The sequence below is a fragment of the Emydura macquarii genome, unplaced genomic scaffold (genome assembly GCF_026122565.2).
Source record: "Emydura macquarii macquarii isolate MOO-44397 ecotype Brisbane River unplaced genomic scaffold, CSIRO-AGI_Emac_v2 contig_691, whole genome shotgun sequence".
Taxonomy (NCBI): Eukaryota; Metazoa; Chordata; order Testudines; family Chelidae; genus Emydura; species Emydura macquarii.
In genome coordinates this window covers 6,272,000-6,295,085 of record NW_027130828.1, presented here as the reverse complement: position 1 = coordinate 6,295,085, position 23,086 = coordinate 6,272,000, and the positions used below count along the sequence as shown (strand labels likewise).

Below are 23,086 nucleotides of genomic sequence, written 5' to 3'. Positions count from 1 at the left end.
CTGAGCAGGCGGGGAAGGGCAGGGGAGCAGCGTGCGTGTGGCGGGGCGGGCAGGGACTGGGGCAGGGGGCCCCGTCTGTCAGGGCCGGGCCGAGCCGAGGCGCCCGGGCAGGGCCCGGCGGGGCAGGCGGAAGGGGCGCTGCGTTCCGCCCCCGCGTGAGGGAGCCGGGGCGTGCCCGGCCGTGCCGTTCCCCTCCCCCGCCGTGCCCCGGCCGGGCGCACCGCCCCTTAAGGGCGGCGGAGGCGGCCGGGCCGCACCTTGCTGCTGGACTGGCGCTGCGCGGAGAAAGTTCGCCGCCGCCGCCGCCGCCTAGCTCTAGACCGCCGCGGCCGGGCAGGCACAACCCGGCTCCCGCCGAGAGCAGGACAGAGCCCGGCCCGGCATGGACCCGAGCTGGCTGCTGGGGGGCGCGGCCCTGCTAATGCTAATGCTGCTGCTGCTGCTCCCCGCGCTCGCCGCGCTCAGCCCGGCCGTCCACTTCCAGCTCAAGATCAGCTTCTACTGCGCGCTCTGCCTGGCGGCGTCGGCGCTGGCCGTCCCGCTCTGCCTGCTGCGGCACGGCGGCCGCACGGTGCGCAACATGAGGCGAGTAACGCCGGGCCGGGCCGGGCCGGGGGATCCCCGCCGCGCCGCCTTGGAAAGCCCCCGCCGGGCCGGGCCGGGCCGGGGAGAGGGGGCGGCCGCGCGGTGTCCGGCGGGCGGGGAGGCGAACGCGCTGGAGCGGGCGGGCCCGGGCTGGGGGAGCCGCTGGCCGGGCTGCGGGGCTGTGCTCGCCGCGGTGGGGAGAGCGGCGCGTCGGCAGGCGGGGAAGGGCCAAGGCGGCGGGTGGCTCGTTCAGCTCCCCCCCTGGGCCCGTCACCGTGTGGCCTGGCCGCTGGGTTTGGTCAGCAAACGCCTAAGGGATCCCCACACCCCCACACCGGGGGCAATGAAGAGAGAAGAGCCTGGCACTGTCACCGCAGCTCTGCCCTCTCCCTCCCTGCAGCGGTGTCCCCATCCCGCCGTCCAGTGCCGTGTGGGGACCACCCTGGGGCTGGCCATGCAGGTAACCGCTGTCCCTGGGCTCGCCGGCCGCCTGGGAGGAGGCAGTGCCAGGAGATGGTTAGGGCTTTTTGTTTCTTAACACCGCTGCCTTCGAGGCTTACCACCAACTCGGGTAGTTCGCTCCTGGGAGCTGCCGAGGACCCCAGAGCAGCAGCTACTGACCTGGGCTGCTGAGGGTGAGTGGTTTGCCAAGGGAGGTCCGGCTGCAGGGTGCCGGCCCTCCTCCTCCTTTCCAGCTGTTAAACTGCATTAGCAGGTGGCTAAAAATACATTTAAATGTTTTCCTAACCTTGTTTGTCCATGGAACCAGTTGCTGTTTCAGCCCCCAGGGTGTAAATGCAATTGCAAATTGTGGTTATGAAGGAGAGGTTTCCATGCGGTCTCTGTTAAGATGTGATCTGGCCCATAAAAATACTTGGGAATCTTTCTTTATTATTAGACTGCCCCCCCATCTGCTGCGTACAGGTGTAGTAGTTTTGTTTTGTAGTGGGAGTGTGGGTTTGCTGTAGGTTTAATGCAGTCCATTGCTAGCTGGAAAACACGTGTTCGTGGGAACAAGGTTTTTTAAAATTGTATGACTTGAGTAGTTTTAATCTCTTTAGTTTCTTATCCGCCCCATTGCCTAGGGTAAAACACAACTGACTGAGAGGGGAGATCTATTAGACTGAGCAACTCATCACTCACTTATGCAGTAGTGCACCTGGTGGCTGAAAACTGGGAAGGAGGGTGTGAGGCTGAGCAGTCACTTAAAATGTATTCTCTGGCTTACTTCAATCTCCAAAGAAAGCTAGTGAGCTGTGTTCAGGCCTAGGTAACCTGTGCTAGTCGGAGCCCTGACTTGTTTTGCCTCTGCTTAACAATTTGTCCCAACTTGCATTTAGCTCAATACTGCTTCTTTCCCCAGACCTGAAAAAGAGTTCAGCATAGCTTGAAAGTGTGTACTTTATTGGACCAACTTCTGTTGGTGGAAAAGATAAGGCTTCCCTATTGCCTCACCAGTGCTACACTTGGAGATTATGCTGCTCTGATTTCGACAATGTTCGGTCCTGGCTGGGCTGAGAATCTGTGGGAAATTGCTTGGTCACCGGCTGGTGAGAACACTTGGGACTTTCACAGCAGCAGTGTCTTGATCATGCTGGCTCTGGCACTGCTGAAAGTGATGGTCCTTGCCTGGACTCTATACAACCGACCACTTTCCAGAAATCTGCAAGTGTGAAAAAATCCATTGTGGTAGCTGGGAGCAGAGGTGCAGTTGTGATGGATTTAGAGCAAGGGGTAGTCAATTATTTTTTGTCAAGATCCAGATTTCTTGGTCAGGGCATAGTCAAGGTCCAGACTCCAGAGAAATAATTAAAAAACAATGATAATAAGTAAAACAAAAACTTTAGGATCAGTTCCAAAGCGTCTGGCGGTCTGGATTTGACCCCTGGTCTGCCTGTTGACTATCCTGGATTTAGAGGTTATTTGTAATAATTAATGAAGACTATGTTGACCAGGTTATTGGGATGCTTACTATAGGACTGTATTGGTTTAGTTCAGTGTTTCTCAAATAGTAGAACCGCGCCGCCAAAAACAACTCCAATAGCGCGCCACGGAACCGCTGTGAGCGCACCGTGGAAACCAGCCTACACCGCGCTGCCAAAAAGGGGAAGATTTCCTGGACTTGTCGGCGGAGGGTATCGCATGGCCGCGCAAGGGTGCCGTGGCGAAATATAATTGAGAAACACTGGTTTAGTTTAATGGAGGGCTGCGGTAGGGAGGAACAAGCAGGAAGGAGAGAAAATGGCTCAAGACAAACCACTTCTCAGCAACCACTTGAGAATTAGGAGACGATGCCAGGACAGGAAAGGGCCTGGGAATAAAGACAATCAGAAGAATGGTGGCAGGTTTAAAAAATAAATTCTTGGCTATGGGGTATAGTTTGGTAAGCCAGACTGGGATGCAGGAACCTGCTACAGTGTCTGTAGAAGCTAAGCCTGCCTGGGTTACCATCGGTGGATCTTTAGGTAAGATAGATATGCTGGTAAACTTTTAAAATCTAAATGCTTTGTTCCTCCTGCAGTATGTGTATACTTGGTTTTAAGAAGGCTGTTTGATCACTGTAGACCATATGCCTTTGAAGTCTGACTAAACACAGTCAAAGCTGCAGGATAAGAATGGCTGATGCTCAATGTACTGTAACCCAGGGCCCGGTCTGAAAGTGGAAGAATTGTGGCATACCTCCCCTGGAGAGGTAAAGGCATGAGGCCTAAGGCATGAGAGGTTCACTCTGAGACCAGCAAGTGTTCAGAGGTGCAGCCAGTCCTGTAACCGACAGGAGTGTTGAACTGGGGCATGATGGTGGAGCCTCTCCTACAACAGAGAAATGCTGCTGTAGAAATTTTCCTACTGTTGCTAACACTGCACTGACTCCACGTGTCTTGGCTATACTGGGAGCCTTGGTGTAGAGGAGCTGCTGAATATTTAAACCACCCTGGGGATACCTGCTCAGAGCAGGGTTAAACTTCCTTGTTCCCAAAGAACGTCCTCCTGCAGTTACAGCTGTTCTGAAAGCAATGTGGTGTTTGCTCTTGTCTGTCTGTCTGGAGCACAGTAACCAGATTCTGCTTCTGTTATCTGTGTGCGCATGTGACAGCTTTGTTTTTATGTCCGCTGCCATAGCTCCATCTCTCCCCATGCCTTCCCACTTCTCACAAACCAGTTTAACTCATAATCACTGCTGTTTCATTTTAGTGTGGGGGTGCTTCTGCATTAGGGTCATATGAGTTTAATTATATCTTGTGAGCAACCAAAGGGGTTGCCACAGAGCAAACACTGATATAGCCTGATGCTAAAAATTGTCGTCTTTTTTTTGTTTCATAACTCAAGTATGTAGCTGGACGTGCTGTCTATTGAATGAGATGTGAAAACATGGGGCTCACCAGTAGCTGTCTAAGCTGACCCTCTTCTGAAGTGTAGGGGTTAACTTTGGTGTCCTAGCCAAATTCCAGGTGGGTTTTACATCTGTAAAGTCCTTGGATGGTTTCCACAGTCTGACATCTTTATAATCATGTCCCATCTCTAACTGTTGCTGTGTGCCATTAAACAGCTTGTGTTCCACCATGGAGGTAGCTATCTTTTAATGGTGGGTGGAGAGAAATATTCATGGATGGCAAATAAAGATTATCTGAGGCAAGCCAGTGACATTCAATCCTCACTACAGTGCAGTGGTGGTAATGCTGTCATGGAAGTTTAGTAGCTCGAGTGTGCCTTCTGCATGGTGTAATCTGTGATGCAGGAGCAAGCCACGCTGTGTTGTCTACCTATGGGCAAAAAGAGTTGATTCAGAATGGCAGTTTCCCTGCTTGCTTCAGGTCGTTATTTTAAATGCAAAGGCTATTGGTGTAGCTATAGAACCAGTGCCCTGAAACTGTACCTTTGACAGCAGTGGCCTGCCAGTGCCAGAGATAGGGATAGCCCACCTAGTGTTCACTTGGTGTAGGGATTGTTTGCGTGCAGCTCTTAATAAAGCCTTGCAGATTTGCGGATATCTGCATCTGTGGATGCAGCTCTCCGCAGATCATTTTTGCGGATGGGATGCAGCTGCAAATTTTATTCATGCAGGGCTCTACACCTAAGCCATTCCGAATGCACAGCCACAGGTACTGGGTTTTACAAAATCCAGGAACCATGCTGCATGTTACCTCCTGGCACCTTAGCTCTCTGTTAGCTGTTTACATATACAGCTGTCTCTCTTGCAGAACATCCTTATAACAGGGATCGTATTATTTTACTGAAGAATCTTTCTTCAAAGTATATACAAAATACTTCAGCTGAGGATACAGAAAGGCTTGTAGCAACCACCACAAAACCAGAAGACTCTTCAATCTATTGAGAACATACATTGGTCCTTTTCACTGAAAGTGTGCTGGATACAAAAGTACTTCTAAAAGCAAATACTTGTCCTGGGCTCTTGCTGTTAGTCTTGCTACTGTGATTTCTCTTTAGATCTGGAGGAAGGAAGGAAAATCTAATTGCACTTCATTTGACCTCTGAGGCAGCGTTCTAGTATTGTCAAAGCAACCCGCTGCACTTAAAGGAAAGTCACGCTACAACTGGATGTTTAAAAATTTCCTTGGGTCATTGACTGAGAACTCTGAATCTTTCATTACTCTCCCCATATATATCTGTTTCTTTTCTTTCACTTGCCTTGGGCAAGGAAACTAGGCAGATCCATTTCACATCCTGGCTTCTCTGTGGCCCATCGAGTCTCTTTGTTTTGTTGGTGATCTCTCTCTCAGGCACCAGAAGTTCTGTTGCCTTGATAAAGAGCCAAAAGCGTTCTGTAGGCATGGGTAAAATATATCAGCACATTGGAGAAATTGTCATTATGGCATCGTAGGATTTTTAGTTGCAACATCTGGTCTGAAGACTCTCGCTTCAAAAGGGGAATCTTATCAAGGGCTTTTCCTTGAACAAGCATTCTTTGGAGTGCTGATGGACTTGTCTTTGTTTGGCTTTTTGTCTCTTTTTAAATTAGTCCTCAGTATACAGCCATCCAACCATCTCCGCTACTCGGATCTCATTTCCCTTCCTTGCCCACATGTGTGAAGGGAAAACCCAGTAAAAACCCAAAGCCTCCAGGGAACTCAGGAGTTGAAAAAAGTAAAACTTGGCTACTGTGTCAATATTTTATTGTGACTTCTAATTTTGCATAAAGGATGAAGACTTGCCAGTCTGCTGCTGTTCTATTGCTTAACATAGGCCAAAATAGATGCAAACTTATCCGTTCTGACAATAATTTGGGGCCCCTTGAAGATCGTTTGGTGTGGCAAACGTCCCCTCTCTACCCCAGCTAGTGCTAGACCTGTCCAGAAGCAAACTATCTACTGAGGAATGCTCTGGGGGAGGCTCCTGGCTCTAGCTTGTTCTGGTTAGAACAAAGGTCAGGTTATTTTAAAGTGCAGCTCCACCGAGGCAGGATTGCACATGCCTGAATGATAGGCTTTCTGGCATGGCAGCTTCCTTTATTGTATGTGAGCCAAGTCCCGTGTTGGGAGGGGGAAGAGTATTAATGGAGTGTCTCCTGTTCTGTTTGGTACAGTAAATGCTATTGCTGTAGATTGGGGGGGGGGGAAGGGTCCAGATAAAGGACAGATCAGCTCTGCTGTGAAATCAGGTTCTGTTACTTTTTCCGGCTGGTGTTTTGAGCACAGCTGAACTGCCTGTGACTGTGTGTGTACTTGAAATAGTGCTTTGCCTTGGAATTTCTGTAAGCAGTTAGTGTCTAATCCAGCTCTGTGTTTAAGGCCTGATCCAAATGAACTGAAGTGTGATCTGCAGAAGCTCAGGCTTCCAACTTTGGGTTATGGGACCCAACTGGTTGCTGGGTTACTTCTGTTCTCAGGTGCTAGTGAGCCTCTGCCTTCAGACAGCATCACTGAAGTCGGTGCAGTTTCTTCTCAGACTGTCTCCAAAGGTGGCAGGAAAGGTGGGGGTAGGGCTCATGGCATGAGGACGGAGTAAGTGTGTCGATTTTGGCTTTTAACCATTAGCAGCAATCTTGTGGCATGTCACCCGGGCTCCATTCTCTGCACCTGGAATAGTAGATGAGGGTTTAACCTGCACTGACGAAAGTTGACTAAATAAATGAATGACGTACGCCGCTTAGAGATAGCAGTGGCGGACTTCATGACCTGGTACAGAGAGATCCCTGCCGCTGATTCTGACTCCTGGCTCCGTCACCCAATGTGTCAGGGAAGAGGTCCTTATACACCAGTGTTAAGCTCAGACGTCGCTTGTTACACGCATCCAGTGGTGAAATCTCATTAAGGTTGCCAGCATGTGGCCTGCCCCATTAGAACTCGAAAGCATGGAATGCATCCTACAGGGATAACCTGTTTTGGTGTCTGAGGATGTGCACGCACTGCAGTTAGATGTCTCTGTCTGGCCTGTGCCAGCCGACTCAGGCAGTGGGGCTATCTAATTGTCTGGGATGTCTACACCCCAGTCTGGCTCTGTTGACAGCTTGAGCTCTGGGATCCTCCCACCTTGCAGGGGTGCCAGCGTCTGCGCTGCAATTAAACAACCCCAACCCCGCAAGCCTGAGCGGTTGGCACAGGCCAGCTGTGGGTTTTTGATTGCAGTGCAGACATACCTTTGGAAATACTTTCTCAGGCCTCTGATAACACGTTGATTCGTTAGACTTAATGTGTTCAGTTTCACAATCAAGAGCAATTGTTGAGGCTTGTGAAATCGAGTCTGGTGGTCAAGAAGCTTCCTCAGGTGAGTGCTGGTGACAGGTTGTACAGAACTGAAGTGTCTCTTTTTAAAATAAGAACTTGGCCTCTAGCCTGTAGTGTTGCAAAGGACCTTACACACACGAAGCGTGCACAGCTGATCTAGTGCGGTTTACACACTGATAGCAGAGCCGTGTCTGGGGTCGCACCAAGCTGCAGCAGCCTTGGCTGCTTCTTCTAACCCTTTGGGCAGCCATGAAAACTGGCAGGCAGTTCAGTTCAGTAGTGCTGCTACTCCATGCAACTATGAGCAGCAACAGGGTCTGGGAAAGGAGAGAGACAGACTGGATTCATCTGTACTACAGAGTCTGGACAGTGTAGCTATGCTGGCAGAGTCTCCTAGTCCCAATCTACTCCTCTTCCCTCCCCTCTCCCCGCAATGAGTAACCAGGGAGGTAAAGGGATGCTCTTTCCTCCAGTCTCAACAGCATGAGGCATATGATCTTTGTAGTGCTGGATGCTGTCACAATGTACCGAAGGAAATCCTAGCTGTGATGCCCCTCCCTTTGCCCAGCTGGTGTAACAGAATGAGTTGGGCCCTGTGTGATGTGGCTCTGCTGTAGATTGGTACTTCACCCCTTGTGGTCTGAGCAGTTTCAGGACAGCCCCGGGAACACATTGTGCAATGTGGACCTTCCTCTTCCTGGCAGGAGTGGTTGAGGGTAGCTTGCTTTTGCATGTGCCCTTGGGTAATGTGTAACCAGCTCTTCCTGCTGCTTTCTCGCGAGCAGGCTAGTTTCCAGTGACCTCTCCTCTGGTTTGCAGAGAGAAAGGAGGCGGGGTTGGAATTTGGGTCGTTCTCGTGGCTAGGAGACTGGTGATCCTTACGCTGACGCTGTCACCTTGGCTCTTGTCACACTGTAGCACGCTCCTTTGACTGTGCCTGGAATGGGACAAAAGGGGCTAAACTCTGGTTTCTGCCAAGAATTTTTGTGTGTGATTTTAACAGGCTGGTGCACATCAGGTCTGAGCAATTGCCAATCTCCTGTTCCTGACTCTTCGTAGTAAACTGGTCTATCCAGAAGCAGACATGAAAGTAGCCTGGGCTGGTGATGACAGGACGCTTCCATCTGAGCCTATGAGCCGGTGCTCCATCAGATGCCCTGAGAACCAGAAAAAGGGAAATGTACTTTATTTGTAGTTTAGCAGACAGGTGCTGTAGGCTTCACTCCTGAAGCCAGTTGGCGGGCCAGTCCGTGGGCTGTAAAATGAGGGTAATAACACTGACCTCCTTTCTAACGTGTTCTGAGGTCTACAAATGAAAGGTGCCATATGAGAGCTAGGGGGAGGTAGTGGAGAGGAGAGCAGCCCCAAAGCCCTGTCCATGTTACATGTGTCAGTGGTGCTTGTGACAACTGTTGGCATGGTGCACGCTAAACATGGCTTGTGCCAGCACACCCGGTGTCTACAACTCTGCGAGTAACCATGGCAGCTCTCTCGAGCAGAGGCCGAGCTTGGGACAGAGATGTGGTGTGGTCCCGTGTTTCTTCTTGCATGCAGGATAGCAGTTTCTAACCATGTTTGTAACCTGCGTTCGCCAGTCTTTCTGTGCAGCGCTGGGAGGTAAAGCACCCTGGAGCGTGCTGCTCCATATGACTGCCCCGCCCCCCGGGCAGGCTGTGTGCTGAGGTGCTGTGAAGTGGAATGAGCTGAGCTGAGTAGGTCAGGCGATGGGGTGTGGCTGCACAAACAGCTGTGCTGGCAGAAGCTGCTGTGTGGGCATAAGTGAAACCACAACCTTTACCCTAGCTACCTTGCATGCTGGAAGATGGCAGGTGGTGAATCTATGCTGAACTGGTGCCTGTACTGGGCTCTTTCACTAGGGAGATCTTTCCCCCTGCGGATGGCCGTGTCTTACAGGGATGGCACAGATAGATGCAAAGAGAAATCAACAAATCTGACTTCCAGGGGGAGGCGTGGTCTACAAAATGCAGGAGTTCGTGGGTTTGATCACTGGGCTTAGTGGAGAACTTCGTGTTTGCCCTTCGCTTATATGAACCCTTCAGTTATGTTGCTTGGACTGGGAAAGTCAAAGGCGTTTTCCAGGCTGCCGAAGAAGGTTGCACCTTTTTGGCATGCCACTGGCTGGCAGCAGAATGCCAGTGTCAGCGGGAGAGCAAGTGGTAACTTGACTGACTTGCCGTGGCACTAAAATGCCGAAGGAAGTGTCCTGCAAGGGGAACGCTACTTCTCTGCACACTTCTGAGCTGGGCGTGTCACTGTTCTGCCTGGGTGCCGTAATGCTCAGAGGGGGAGCTGGTCCAAAGGGACCCTTGCCTAAGACCTGCATTATCCTTTTAAAGCACCCTGTCGGAGGTGGGGAAACAAGGGGAGGGGGTGAACGTGCATTGAGAGCGTCAGTGGGGGGGGCTGGCTGGGGTTTAGGGGAGTTATGCGATGGCTGTTGGACAGGAAATGAAGGACATTCCCCTCCCCAATAAACTGCAGGGTGAATAAGGCAGCATGTAAACCAGATTCCAGCCCCTGCAGGGCCATCCCAGGTTGTGTCTGAGGGAAGGCAAGGGAGAAAGGTGTTGACACAAGAACGAATGGCTATAAACTGGCAACCACCAAATTTAGGCTTGAAGTTAGGGGACTGTTTTGAACGGTCAGAGGAGTGACGTTCTTGGAACAGCCTTCCAACCGGAGCAGAGGGGGCAAAAAACCAAATGGGCTTCAAGACTGAGCTTGATAAGTTTATGGAGGGGATGGTGAAATGGGGGTATTTGCTACTAGCAGTTGCTAATGAGTCACATGCCAGTGTAGGCAGTCCCAACGGCCAGAGACTGGACACTAGAGGGGGAGGCCTCTGAGCTACTACAGAGAATGCTTTCTGCCCAGCGGGTCTCGCCCACACGCTCAGGGTCTAACTGATCACCATATGTGGGGTCGGGAAAGAATTTCCCCCAGGTCAGATTGGCCGAGACCTTGAGGGTTTTTCACCTTCCTCTGAAGCATGGGGCATGATTCACTTGCAGGTTTAAACTGGTGTGAATGGAGAATTCTCTGTAACTAGAAGTCTTTAAACCATGATTTGAGGACTTCAGTAACTCAGCCAGAGGTTAGCGGTCTGTTTCAGGAGTGGGTAAGGGTCTGGGGCCTGCAATGTGCGGGGCGTCAGACTGATGATCACCATGGTCCCTTTTGACCTTAAGGTCTGAGTCTGACACCTTTTTTGGTCTTCAGGCCTGACCCTTTGTCTTAAGATTCTTTCTCCTGTTCTAGTGCTGCCTCTTCCACACCATAATGCAGACGCTATGGACTCTGAGACCTCCTAACGTCTGACCTCTTTGCGCTCTTCTATGCAGAATCATCAAAAATATCGTCAAGACCTTCAAATATATTTATGGCCTGAGGTTTGAGGTGAAAGGTCTGGAGAACTTCCAGGTCGAGGGGCCGTGCGTCATCGTGTCAAACCATCAGAGCATCCTGGACATGATGGGTGAGTTGCTTGGGTTGGGAAAGGAGCGGTCTCGTTTGAAAGTGAACTGTTGGGTGTGCTTAGCTTTGCTGTTTGGGGAATCCTGGGCTTGTCCCTGATTTTGGGCCGTTTCCAAACTTTGTAGCAGAAGAAACCCCGAGACCTACCTGTCTGTCTGTCACAAAGTGCACTGGCCAGTTCTGTGTACAGGAATTGCAGTGTAGGGTGTGGAAAGCTACAGCAGTGTCCTGAAGGGAGAATGTGATGGGGTATTGAGTGAGCAGGGAGGGTATGCTGGGAGTCTGGGCTCTCTGAACAGAGCAGGGGAAGTGCTGAGCTCTGGAGTCTGGTACATAGCAATCTAGGAATTGCCACACTGGACCAGGCCCAAGGTCCAGCTCATCCGGTGTCCTGTCCATGACAGTGACCACCGCCAGAAGCTTCGGAGGAAGGTGTAAGATCAGCTGTGGGATAATCAGCCAGAGGCACACAGAGGGACTCTGAGCTGTATAGCGGTCAGTGTGGCTTAGAGCAGCAAGACCGAGGTGTGAGGATCCTAGTCACTGACTTGCTGTGTGCCATCTGGGGAGAAGAATCTGCCCGGGATACTTGTTGCTACGGAGAGCTGAGGCTCTGAACTGGTATCGCAGCACCGTCCCAGCTACTGATCCCATGGCAGGCACGGCTCCAGGCTAAGCCCTTATTGCAGGCCCAGAGCAAAAGGACCTTTCCACCAAACTTAAGGATAAGGTCTCTCCATGGCCTAGGGCCTGGTACGTCATTCAGAATGTGCGGGCTGCAAATCCACCTTCCTATCCTGCAAAGATACAAGGGGCAAGCGTGGAAGTGAAGAACATGGAGTGGCACCCGGAGGCCGGACTCACACTTTCTCCTGGTTGGGACAGTAACCGGGTACGGTGCTTCATCCTTCCACGGGTCACTATTCCAGCCGGAAGGCCGCTCGTCGCACTGGCTAGCGCGCTTGGATACATCCCAAGTGTTGGTTCGTCTTGACAGCATGGTTGGGGTAGTGAAAGTGTTAAAGAAACTTGACTAACCAGAAAATAAGCTAATGGAGAGCTTAGGGACAGGAAGGAGACTGGCACACTTACTTCCTAGTTGCAGCCTGTCTGCTGGCTCAGGAGTTGACTCTATTATTATTTATCATAGCAACATAGACCTCTCAGCCAAGGCCAGGACCCGATTGTGCTAGGTGCTGTATAAACACAGAACTAGAGTGTTCTGTGCTCCAAAGGTGGTGGGGTAGTATCCCCATCTTACAGATGTGGCAGTAAGCAGGGTGGGGTTAACTGTCAGAAGCAAAGTGATCTGCGCAAAGTCCCACAGGGATTCATAGCAGAGTTGGGAATAAATCCCGTGTTTCCTCCATAGCAGCCCCTTGCTCTAGCCGTCAATTCCTGCTCCTGCCTGTAAGTGCAAGTATAAAAAATTACCCTTCTGGGCTGCAGTGCCTGCTAGGGATGCCATGACTCCCCTAGCAATAACAAGCACAGCATTCTATCCGCTGTGTCCCTGCTGCCCAACCAAAGATCTCCTGAGGCAGAGCTGTGGGAGCTCCAACCCCGTTCTGGGTACAGGTGGCTCTTTTACTAGGTCTCCTTCCACTCCCCCATGCCCAGCTCAGTTCTCATTCCATCCTCTTGTGACTAAGTCTCCTCGGTGTCTGTCTAATACCTGAAAGCTGCCAAATGATGAACCAGCTACGCCTCTGAATCAGCAGGGGGTCATCTCTGCAAAGATCCATGGCGGTTACTGCCCTTCCTGAACATGCAGCCGGTTGCACCCATTACCTCCAGGTGCTTGTCGGCGCCCCTTCTCCATGTGGATGGCAGTGTGGTCCAGTGGGTGGAGCGCTGGTAGGCCTTTTAGTCTGACTTCAGCCCCGTTTCCTTCCCCTACTCCCAAGCGAAAGCCGTAGAAAATGTCTCTCAAACTCTAGCAAGCCTGGGCCGGGTCACCCATACGCGGCCGATCTGGTTTGTGGGTGTAGAGAAAGGTGTTCTTGTTCTTGTGGTTTGTTGTGGGTGGGTTTCTTACACTCTCTTTGCCCCTGGACTTAGGGTTGATGGAAATCCTCCCTGATCAGTGCGTTCAGATAGGTAAGAAGGAGCTGCTTTACACGGGCCCCGTGGGCCTGATCATGTACCTGGGTGGCGTCATCTTCATCAACAGGAAGAGTACAAGCAACGCCAAGACGGTGATGTCCGGGGTTGCCCAGGCTATGCTGGATGAGAACGTGAGTACGGCCTATGCGAATAGGTTTTATGAGCTGCTGGACGCTGCTTGCGTTGGTTACAGAGTAGATGGCTGCAAATATTGAAACGTCAGTTGGCCGCTGGATTAAATATAGGGGGAGGGTGGGACGCTAATGAGAACTATTGTCTGACATCTAATACCCAGTGGCTGGTGTGGACTTCAGATGCCATGCCTGGCTGTAGCTATATCCCACAGCAAAATCTTCTGGGGAGTTCCAGCCAGCTAAGAACAGAGGCATGCAATCTGTGATCTGACCTAGCTGTCGAATTGACCCATATAACACCTCGAGAGCTGGCTTCTGGTGTGCCGAGCCAGTGGAATTCATGGCTTCTATCCCTCTCTGCCAGGTGAAGGTGTGGGTGTACCCAGAGGGCACGAGGAACGGCAATGGTGACTTGTTACCGTTCAAGAAAGGCGCTTTTCATCTTGCTATACAAGCACAGGTAATACTGGCTGGCTTCTTTCGCAGGCCAAAGTACAAAGCAGGTCTTCGAGTGAAAGATCTGCCTCTGGTGACCAGGTACTGGCAACCGGGAATTCTTCAGCTGTCCAGAATGTGAGCATGATAAATGACACCCAGGCCCTTTCAAGGGCACACTGTGCTCAGAGCACCCAAGGTAGTAAACCGCAGAGAGAGGCAGCTTTCTCACTGGGCTCCCTGGAGTACGAGATTCTTCCTGGGAAATGGCACCTGAAACTTTTCAGATAAAAGGCTTTGAGGGGACATGGGTGGGGGCCAGATGGAGTATAAGGAGCTGCCATCCTGGCTACAGTGCATGGGGAGGAGATGCTGGCCAGCCAGTCCCATGGTGTGGCTGGCATTCTCCTCCAGGGCAACCCTATGGAGCGTGGCCAAATTCTGGCTAACGTGGCTCTTCCTACTACCGACTTGCAGAATAATTTCTAAGTCACGCATGTAACCTGCAGGAGCATGGGTTAGAACCTCCAGTTGCTTTGCCAGTGTAGATAGGCCAGCAGAACCCCCCTGTGTAGACTCCTTCACTGTGTGTGTCTGCTGGCGTAGCTACCTCCCCTCCCCACAGGGCGCTATCTATGCTGATGGAAGCGCTCTTTTATTGACATAGCCGTGTCTACATTGGGGGTTTTGCCAATGAGCTGAGGGGATGGGTGACTTTTTCTGACCTGCTCAGAGCCAATATAGTTGTGCTGCTAAAACTTTATAGTGTAGATTAAGCTGCCGTGCACATCCAACTCTCTGTGTATCGGGGGGGGACGACAGCTGCAGCTTATACGGGCTGTGGTCTGGATCGTTTAATTTCCAACTCTAATGGCTGGTTAGAGGAGGTTAATAAACTGCAGCAGTATGATACGTTCTACTACAGAAGATCAACTTCTGTCTGTGTTCTGAAGTAACACTATTTTGTGATTGTTTTTTCTCTTAAAAGAAAAAGCCCTCACTTGGGTAAATACAACTTAAATGATCTCAAGTTGCTAGCAGAATGGAAGGGGATAATGCTTGCAGTGGTGCAGTTGCCTGCTGAGCGGATATAGAAAACTCCAGTTTCCCGGGCCACTAATTTGGAACCTTACAAAATTCACTTGAAGAGAAATACCCAGACACTCTTTTTTCTCCCAGATTTATTCACATTTATATCAGACTCTGAAAACCAAACACTGTACTGCTTGATCTCTCAGGTCCTTTCTATATTTATGGAGGATATGATCTTTGTATGTAAACAAGCTTTAATATACCAGGAGTGGAAAGGAAGAAGAAAATATTTAGAGATTGTAGCTCTTAACCTATTTCTTGTGTTTGTCTCAACCTCCTTGATACTTAATGGGCAGATTAAACCCAGTGTGAAGCGTGTGATTTAACCAATTCCAGCTAAATAACACAAATCAATGTACAAATTAGCAACCCAATAAGTCATTAAAGATCCTTTCTAGAGACTGGGGTAAGGACAACATCTGAAGTGGTGGCTGGTTTCGTTTACATTCTTAGCAACTCACCAGCGCTAAATGTTTTCTGTTGTGCCAGATGTAAAAATAGCTGCCTCTTCCTCTGTCAGAGGCATTGCCTTGCTCATAAATGATTGCACACAGTGATTTCTGTTCCTAAATGTTTAACCAGCACCAGCTGGCCTGCCCCCTCGTGTGCTTAGAAACATGTGCCGTGCATGTTAGAGCTGCTTTCAGCCTTGGGAGCTACAGGATTAAACATGGCTAAGGAAGATGGTGGTTTGAGACTTTGCCTTGGGAGCACGATAGCTGTGTGGTTAGAGTACTGGCCTGAGGCCTGGGTTCGGTTCCCAGCACTGCCCCAAGCTCCCTGTGGCCTTAGGAAAGTCACTTGGGCCCCAATTCTCAACAGTATGGAGGGGCCTAATTTTCATTGATTCAATGGGAGTTAAACGCCTAATCCCTCTGAAGAGCTGGGTCTTAATCTCAGACTCTGTTCCCATCTGTAAAATGGAGAGTTACTTTCTTCTACCCTCTTTGGCTTTGCACTGTAGGATCATTGGGGTTAGGACTACGTGCCACGTTTTTGTGGAGAACCTCGCACAACGGGGGTGCCATGCTATTGTAATACCAAACAACCCTTGAACTTTCTGGTAACTCTCTCTCTCCCCCTCCCCAGGTTCCCATCATTCCCGTGGTGTATTCCTCATTCTCTTCATTTTACAATCCAGCAAAGAAGCTATTTATATCAGGTACTGTACTGCTGTGAACTCCTCTCCTGCTTTAGAGAAACCCACATTGCCACTCCAGCTGTATTCAGATAAGCCTCGTTTCTGGGTGGACTTTGTTTCTGGTCTCACAGCAGAAGAAAAGCTGGGCTGAAGGCAGAGGTGCTGAGACGCCTTTGTCTGGGCATTCATCTTGCAGTGGCTGCCCTCTTACAAAGTTCTGTTCTTTCAATTCCTTTGCGTTTTTCCAGAGCTGGATTGTCCAAGGTACTCAGCAGCCATGACCGGGGCTTGATTTTCCAGCAGAGCTCATTTCAAAGTGGTCACTCAATAAGCATACTGGGTGTTAAACTCTCCTGATAGTCCACCCCTTACATGCCTAATATAGGAGCTGGGCTCTTCTGAAAAGTTGCCTTCCAAGCTCCTTCACTTAAACAGTTGCAGTGTAACCCCAGTAGTGAAGGTAGCATTTGGACAAGAGGGGGCGATGCTTTGGGTTGTACAGGATTGTTTCTGTGTACTGTGCTGGGCCAGCTGCTTTTTAAATGCACCCTGCTTTGCCTCTTGGCACCTCCGGGGACCAGGGATTAAATTCTAGCATCTTACAAGTGTCTTGAGCAGTTGCTAACTTTCCAAAGCCCCCAAATCACTTGGCTCAAGAGGCAGCCTCTCCTTGGGGGGGTGGGCGGGCAGATGCTACAGCACTCCCCAGCAGCATGTAGTATGTCCGGTTACTATTAATCTTCACTTCAGTGAGCAAATCAATACAGAGATAATAACAGCAGTGAGTAAAACCTTAAAGGTTTTGTAGAATAATCCTTGGGGAGAAAATCAGCTGCATCAGTTCCACCGGCTCTCTTCTATTAGTTCCTTTGCCTCTTTCACCTTCCTCTTCCCTGTCATATGTCCCAATGGCAATAGCACACAACGGGCACCTTAATTTTTCTCCCACAGTCTGCAGTTTGAGTCATCTCACGGGTGGGCTTGCCCTTCAGAGTGGGTCCGAGGTGCTTCCCATGGCGAGCTTTGGGCAAGGGGAAACCAACCCTACATACTAGACCTAGATGGTTGCTCTTAAGCCAGGTGGCGTGGCAGAGTCTCTCGAGCATTGGATTGGGACTCGGGAGACCTGGATTTTATTCCTGGCTCTGCCACTGGCCTGCTGGGTGATCTTGAGCCGGTCACGTTCCCGCTCTGTGCCTCAGTTTCTCCATCTGTCATATGTGGATGACACTGACCTTTTGTAAAAGCCCTTTGAGATCTGGGGTTGGAAAATGCTATGTAAGAGCGAGTCTGTGGTATTATTACTTAAGAAGAGGCTCTGGACCTCTGGTAGAAATATCTCTCTGCTAGTTCGGGGCATAGGGAGAGATTTAGGCACCTTGCTGCACTAGAGAATGGGCTGAGACTTGGTCCAGTAAACTCTCAGCTGGCCCTGTACTTGCAGGAGATGATGGGCAAAAGGAGAGGAAAGAGTGACCAAAGCACCTGACACTGTTGGGTCATGCACAGCAGGCAGCATCCTGTTCTGTAGCAGTCAGCAGCTGTTCCCTGTCTTCTTGCCTGCTTCCTCAGCACCTGCAGGCAAGATCACAGGGCTGGCTTTTTTGGCTGACTCGTTATCTCAAATATCCCAATGCACCTGGCCCTGTGAGAACAAGCACCTGAAGAGCTCCTGCTGCCTAGTAACACTCTTGCAAGATGAGGCAGGAGTTTCTTTAATTGCTCACTCAGGAAGTCCTTCAGGGAATGAGTTATGATTTGCTCCTTTGAAGCCAAAAGCTCCTGAGTGTTGTCCTAGCTGGGTTGGGAGGCACCTGCTCTGCCTGATGTCTGCACCCAGCCCTGGTGACAGTAAAGGGCAGCGTGAGAGCTGAGTAACCAGGAGCCCCTTTCAGAAGGGGCTGTCGTTGCTTTTCTTGAGTTGGTGCTTAGCTGTCCTGTGGCCTGCAGTGGTTCCTCCTGCTGCTGCAGAAGAGGAGCTGGGGTATGTGGCTGGCTCATAACAGGCTTGTTGCAACAGCAGGATCTGTTGGTTTAATAAAAAAAAAAAACTCAAACCCAGCAAACCCCCAACCCCTTGCTCTGCACAGCAAACATTACCCTGGAGAACTGCCTGCTGGCGGCTGTGTGGTGAGTCGCTGGCACTTCTGACTGTGTCTAGGGAAAACCAAAGAGGATTGCAAAACTTGTTTGGCCCAGGTTCCAAGTGAATGTGTGCCCCCATGGGATGGGGATAAACCTCTCCTGAGCCAAATCAAAGGGGCGGTGACTTCAACTCTGAGAGCCAAGTGGGCTGGCCTCACGTGAAGCCCCTTGGCTTGGTTGTGGCTTTCAATGACCAGGACCGGAGCAGATGAAGTAGGCCAGCGGGTATGTAGCTCCGTAAAGGAGCAGAAGTAGTTTGCAGAAACAACACTTCAAAGAAAGTGGAAGTATCTTCTTTCAGACCTCACTCTTCTTGTGCACGTTAACTCACTCCTGCAGTCCCACCAGATACTCTCTGGGAAACTTTAGATCCTCAGAGGTAAGAGCTTGTTCCAGTTGACTGTGTTCATTCCCAAGGGTGAGGCCGAAGACGCACGCTTGGGCACCGAATGTAGAAACACAAAACCCTGTGACTTCATGAGGGGGCGTCCTGTGTCTTGTTGCATAATGTTGATGTTCCTGACAGGACCCATGTCAAAGGAAATCTGCTCAGTTGAATTCTGATCTCGCCTTGCTTGTGTACAGGAGGGGATTGTGCTGTCACAACCCTCTGCAGATAATTCTTTGGTAGTGACAGCCACAAACAGCCCACTGTCAAAATGTCACGCTGGTGCCTTTGTGTAGTGGACTCTCATCGGAGCCACTTACGGACTCTGCTGCTAGCCTGGTGGGGATAGGAAAAGGAGGCGCAAGTTCTTCTGGGCGAGCTGGTTGTTTGAGCGATAGCTGCAGTTTGCAGGCGCTTTCTGCAATAGGAAGCCATGAACCCTTGGGGTCTGGATGTCTGCTGCCAGGAGCTCCTTGCACGCAGTCTTGTGATGTAAATGGAAATGAGCGATACCCTCTAATGGCTGTTAGAGTTGACACAATGGTCTAGACTGGATCCTGGTAACCAGCCCATGTGAGCTTTGCTACGCGGTCTGCTATTGCCATGTCTGCTGGGCTCTGGTGGGGTTGCTCATCTCGGGGAGGGTGGAGAATGACCCTCGAATGGCAAAACGCTGAGTTTGTTTCTTCTCTCGTTCCCAGGTAAAATCCGGGTTGAGGTCCTCCAGCCAATTGAGACCAAGGGCCTTCAGGCCGAGGATGTCACCGACCTGACTGAGAGATGCTTCTGCATCATGAGGGAGACCTTTTTCAGACTGTCTGGCACGACGAGTGAGGCGAATGGCTCAGCCCAGGCCCCCGAGAGTAGTGTTCCCAAATAGCAGGGACTGAAAGGACTGGTTTCCGTTGCCAAAATATCCAAGGGGTTTCTCCCCTTTCTTTGCAGCAGGTTCGGGTGAATCCTAACTCTCTGCTTTGGGTAACCTTCGTTGACAAACACCATTTGTTGGGCCAGTTCTACTGTTCAGTGAATCTCTTTTGTGGGTTCTTGATCTCCCGTGGGGAAGTGTCTCCGGCACGTGGAGTTTCTCAAACACCCTACGAGTGCTGGTGGAGGGATCCTGTCCTGATGGCCGGGGCAGTGACCATTCGAAACACTTCGGCAAGCGCCTGTCGCACTCAGACCGCTGGGAAAATAGGTGTTGCAGAACACTGCGTTAAGGTCTGGGCACGGACTGGTGTCCAGCTGGTGCTTGCTCGAGCCGATCCCTTGGATGCTGAAAACAACATTATGTAAGTCTTCGCAGCCTCCAAATGACGATAACCCACTCTCTCCTGTACGTAGCCTTTGGTGCTTGAGGGAGGGAGTGGTAGCAGTTATTCAGGTGGCGCCCTTCCTGCAGCTGTGCTCTGCTTGTATGCTCTCAACACTTATGACTAGAGCATCAGTCCCTGCCAGTCAGCCTTGCTCACAGCTGAAGTTCAGCTTCGAAGGTCTCTGCCCAGCACTGAATTTTTACAGAAACTTCATTCTTCCCAGCCTCTCACCTCACAAAATTGGCTGTTGCTGAATCAGCCTGTCTTGCACACTCAGCATCTCTGATTCTAGCCAGAGACAGAGATGAGAGACCAACTGCTCACCCCTTCCTGACAGGAAGGTGCTCTTCTTCTGCTGGAATATCCCGGTCACAGGACTTAGCCGGGGATTTGAAATATCCAGGATGCTCTTACCAGAAGTCCTGGGGCAAGGTTTGCATAGATGTCAGTCCCCGACTTGCTCTCCAGACAGAGTGAATTCCACATCAGCATTCCTGGCAATCTTGCAGCCTATGGCTTTCTGTAGATGGGCCTCTACACTTCTTCCTTCAGGTTCAGCTGGGCTAAGACAGGCAGGCCTTGTGGGACCAGCTATTCTTGATGCTGTCCTTTGCTGAAGTCAAATTTCCATGTCCACTGAGTGGACAAACTACATGTGGACTGATTTATGGCTGGGGTGAGAGGGGGATATGAGGAGACCTAAAAAACCCAACCAGCCTAGTGTGACATGGCTTGGCAGATTTTATCCCAACACTTGGCTTGGTGACAGCAGCCCCATAGAGATTTGGGTTCTGGCAATCTACACACAATCCTTGGGTTTTGTGAGCCGTAGATTAACATGCCAAGAACTAAACTAAAAGGGTGAGATCAACCCACCAGTCATCCTCGCTGTTTTGCATTACAGCCAGCATCCCTGACTTAGTATGTGGTCTTGTACTGCACCAGAGGGCTTGCTTTTCGCAGCGTGCCAGGCATGATGGGATGAGGTGAGGGTAGATGTGGCACTTCCTTGGTATTTGTTAATGTTGCAACTTCGGTGCTCAAATCTTTTGTTTAAAATGTTCTAATCTAGGTTTTGTACCTAGAATATCTGTTGCTGCTTTTGCTCCCTAAGGGCTATGCTGTGCCGTTCTAAACGCTGCGCAGCTGAAGCATTGACCAAAAGACCGTGCCTGCCTGTCGGACCTGCCTGTCTTGGCGTGTTCGCCTTACTAGGACTGTTAGTGTGAGTTGCAAAAGCTGTCAGGTTAGGGCCATCGTACTGAAGGGCTCTGAATCAACGTTTTCTTCTGTCTGAATTTGCCAGCTGGGAAACAGCAGCTAGAGGGAAACCAAATAGGAGAGGAAGCTGGGAGCAGGGGGTTCGCATGGTTCAGAGCCCTAGGCTGAGCTGTATTTACAAACAAATATTCAGGTATCAATCGGGTACAATCCAGATGTTCAGAACTGAACAGCAGAGGGACGGCTTCCTTCCATTGGGTCTGAACTGAAATCCAACCAGCACTTTTCCCCCTCCAGGAGAATGGCAAACCAAGTGGCTATGTAATCGTGGCAAACATCCAAGTTCTGGTGGAGCTTCCCTACCCTTCTGGCCAGAGACTCTGGTCTAGGATGAGCGGTGGGGGTGTTAAGGTGGTCCTAGGGGATGGATATTTTTCTTTGACCAAAGATGACTGTCGAATGTATAAACCTAAATCTGTCTCTGTGGATGTAGGAGGTGGGGGGGCAAAGGGTGGCGCGAGCACAAAGGCCGTTGTCTGCTGTTCGGTTTTTTAGTTGTTAAACAATATATATTTGATCAAATGTACATTTTTATAAAGCAGTTATTTAAAGAGAGTCTCGTGTGGGCTGTTTGGAAACCAGCTTGGGTTGAATTCACTGCCTGTGGGGGAGTGTACCCTATATCATCCGTTTCACCTTTTGACAGGTGAGAATCTGCCTCTACCTACATCTTTGCCCAGCGTGAGCATGGTGAGGTAACAGGCTGAGAACGGTGTCTGTGCATCATTCAAGGTCTGCCACTTCCCTCCTCAAATGCATTGCTGTCTACTACAAGAGGGTAGGACCTCGCTGGATGCATGTCTGTGAACAATAAATGTCACAGGACTGCATGACCGCCTGGATCACTGACGAGATCCTGCCTTAATTACCCACTTTGGGGAAAAACTTCAGTGCTCTTCTCACCAAGTGCTGAACAGCTGGGCTGAGGCTGGCCAAGGGAAAGCGCCAAGCGAGCGTCCCGCGGATAAAGAAGCGGGACTGAACGATTCATGCGCAAGGGAGTAAAACCATGTTTTTGTGCCTTGTCCATGCTTCTGCAGTGAGGGTTTGTCTACACCGTGTATGAGCAGCCATGGTGTGAAGGTGCTGCACACCACTTCCTCTATAGTAACATGCTGCCTGGACGCTGCTACGGTATCCTGTCAGCCTGACTACAGCTTGGCGTACCCTGGGTGGCAGACGCTCTGTGGGAGTACAGCGGGGGCTCCCTTCCCCTACCCCTAAGGCCTGTACCCTCTCCTCCCCCCAGAAGCACCAGATGGAGATAGGAGCAGAAAAGATCAGCTAGTCTTGAGTAGCTTCTTTACCACCACCACCACCCCTGGGGCAGGGGAATAGGCTATAGGCACAGCTGCCAGCCTGCCCTCCACTAGACTTGAGCAGGGCCGGTGCCTGACACAAAGGGTCACCGTAACTTCAGGGTGTCTATGGCCCGTGCTCCCAAGTATGTGTGACAGGGTGGAGGGGCTGGCTTTGCTCCCTAGGGAGCTGTGTACCCCTAGCTTCGTGCAGGACACACCGTCCCCCCTCTCCTCCCCCAGCAAGCGAAGAGGAGAGATGCTACTGCAACCCTTCCCGTGTTACCGTGACTGCCCCCTTGCCCCAGAGAGAAGGGGAGAGACAGAGGCACATCTCCACCCACAGCCTCCTACCTCTGTGTGTGCATTTACATCCAGTTACACGCTGGCTCCAAGCAAAAGGAAGTTGTGAACCTCCCCAGCCCAACGCTGCCTCTGCAGCAACTGTGGCTGGAGGTGCGGAAAGGGGAGGGTCCCCGGAGTAAAGTCCTGAGAGAGGGTAGAACAAATTGCCTCAGTAACTGGATTCCCCTGGGTCTCCTTCATGGCTCACGTAGCTAGTGCCAGCTCTGTCATGAGCATGTTACAGCCCAACCAATGAGAAACTCGTGCGCTAATGTTGCACTGTACAGGACGTGACTTTAATCCACAAACTGCACCACCTTCCACACTGCTTGGCTGATAGGCCTGAGGTCTCCAGCTGCTTCATTTGTGCACGGGTAGGAAAGCGTTGTACCACGTCAAACTCCTTGTTTCTCTAGAAACATTGGGATCCTTCCTCCGCCAGCCTTGACGATCATGCAAAGAGACAGGTGCGCTGCAGGCTTCGCCCATAGCATCCTGGCAATGTGCATCCATTCCTACTTTAAATACAGCTGTTATTCCACTCCTAGTCTCTGCGGAGCCCAGACAGCTGTAGCTCGCCAAACTGCCTGGTTGTCTTGGCACGTAGACAAGCAAGTTTGCCAGGCTTCAGTGTGCAAATGA

General features: G+C 50.8%; 1 protein-coding gene across 2 annotated transcripts; it reads left to right on the top strand.

Moving 5' to 3' along the window:
- Window positions 1–264: 264 nt before the first annotated feature.
- AGPAT2 (1-acylglycerol-3-phosphate O-acyltransferase 2) lies at window positions 265–21,855 on the top strand. Of its 2 annotated transcripts, none has more exons than XM_067541828.1 (6): window positions 265–585; window positions 10,631–10,764; window positions 12,825–13,000; window positions 13,374–13,463; window positions 15,620–15,692; window positions 18,906–21,855. In XM_067541828.1, exons 1-6 carry the CDS (start codon window positions 383–385, stop codon window positions 19,082–19,084), a joined length of 855 nt encoding a protein of 284 aa, XP_067397929.1. In that variant the 5' UTR covers window positions 265–382; the 3' UTR covers window positions 19,085–21,855. The 2 variants fall into 2 exon arrangements, with proteins under 2 accessions (XP_067397929.1, XP_067397928.1); XM_067541827.1 differs by having other exon boundaries at window positions 13,368–13,463.
- The last annotated feature ends 1,231 nt before the right edge of the window (window positions 21,856–23,086 follow it).

What these genes read in the sequence shown, in the direction of transcription:
- AGPAT2 (XM_067541827.1), top strand. Translation starts at nt 383, where the DNA reads ATGGACCCGAGCTGGCTGCTGGGGGGCGCGGCCCTGCTAATGCTAATG. An exon ending in GAGCATCCTGGACATGATGG is followed by an intron (nt 10,765 to 12,824) that starts GTGAGTTGCTTG and finishes CCCTGGACTTAG; the next exon opens with GGTTGATGGAAATCCTCCCT. An exon ending in AAAGAAGCTATTTATATCAG is followed by an intron (nt 15,693 to 18,905) that starts GTACTGTACTGC and finishes TCTCGTTCCCAG; the next exon opens with GTAAAATCCGGGTTGAGGTC.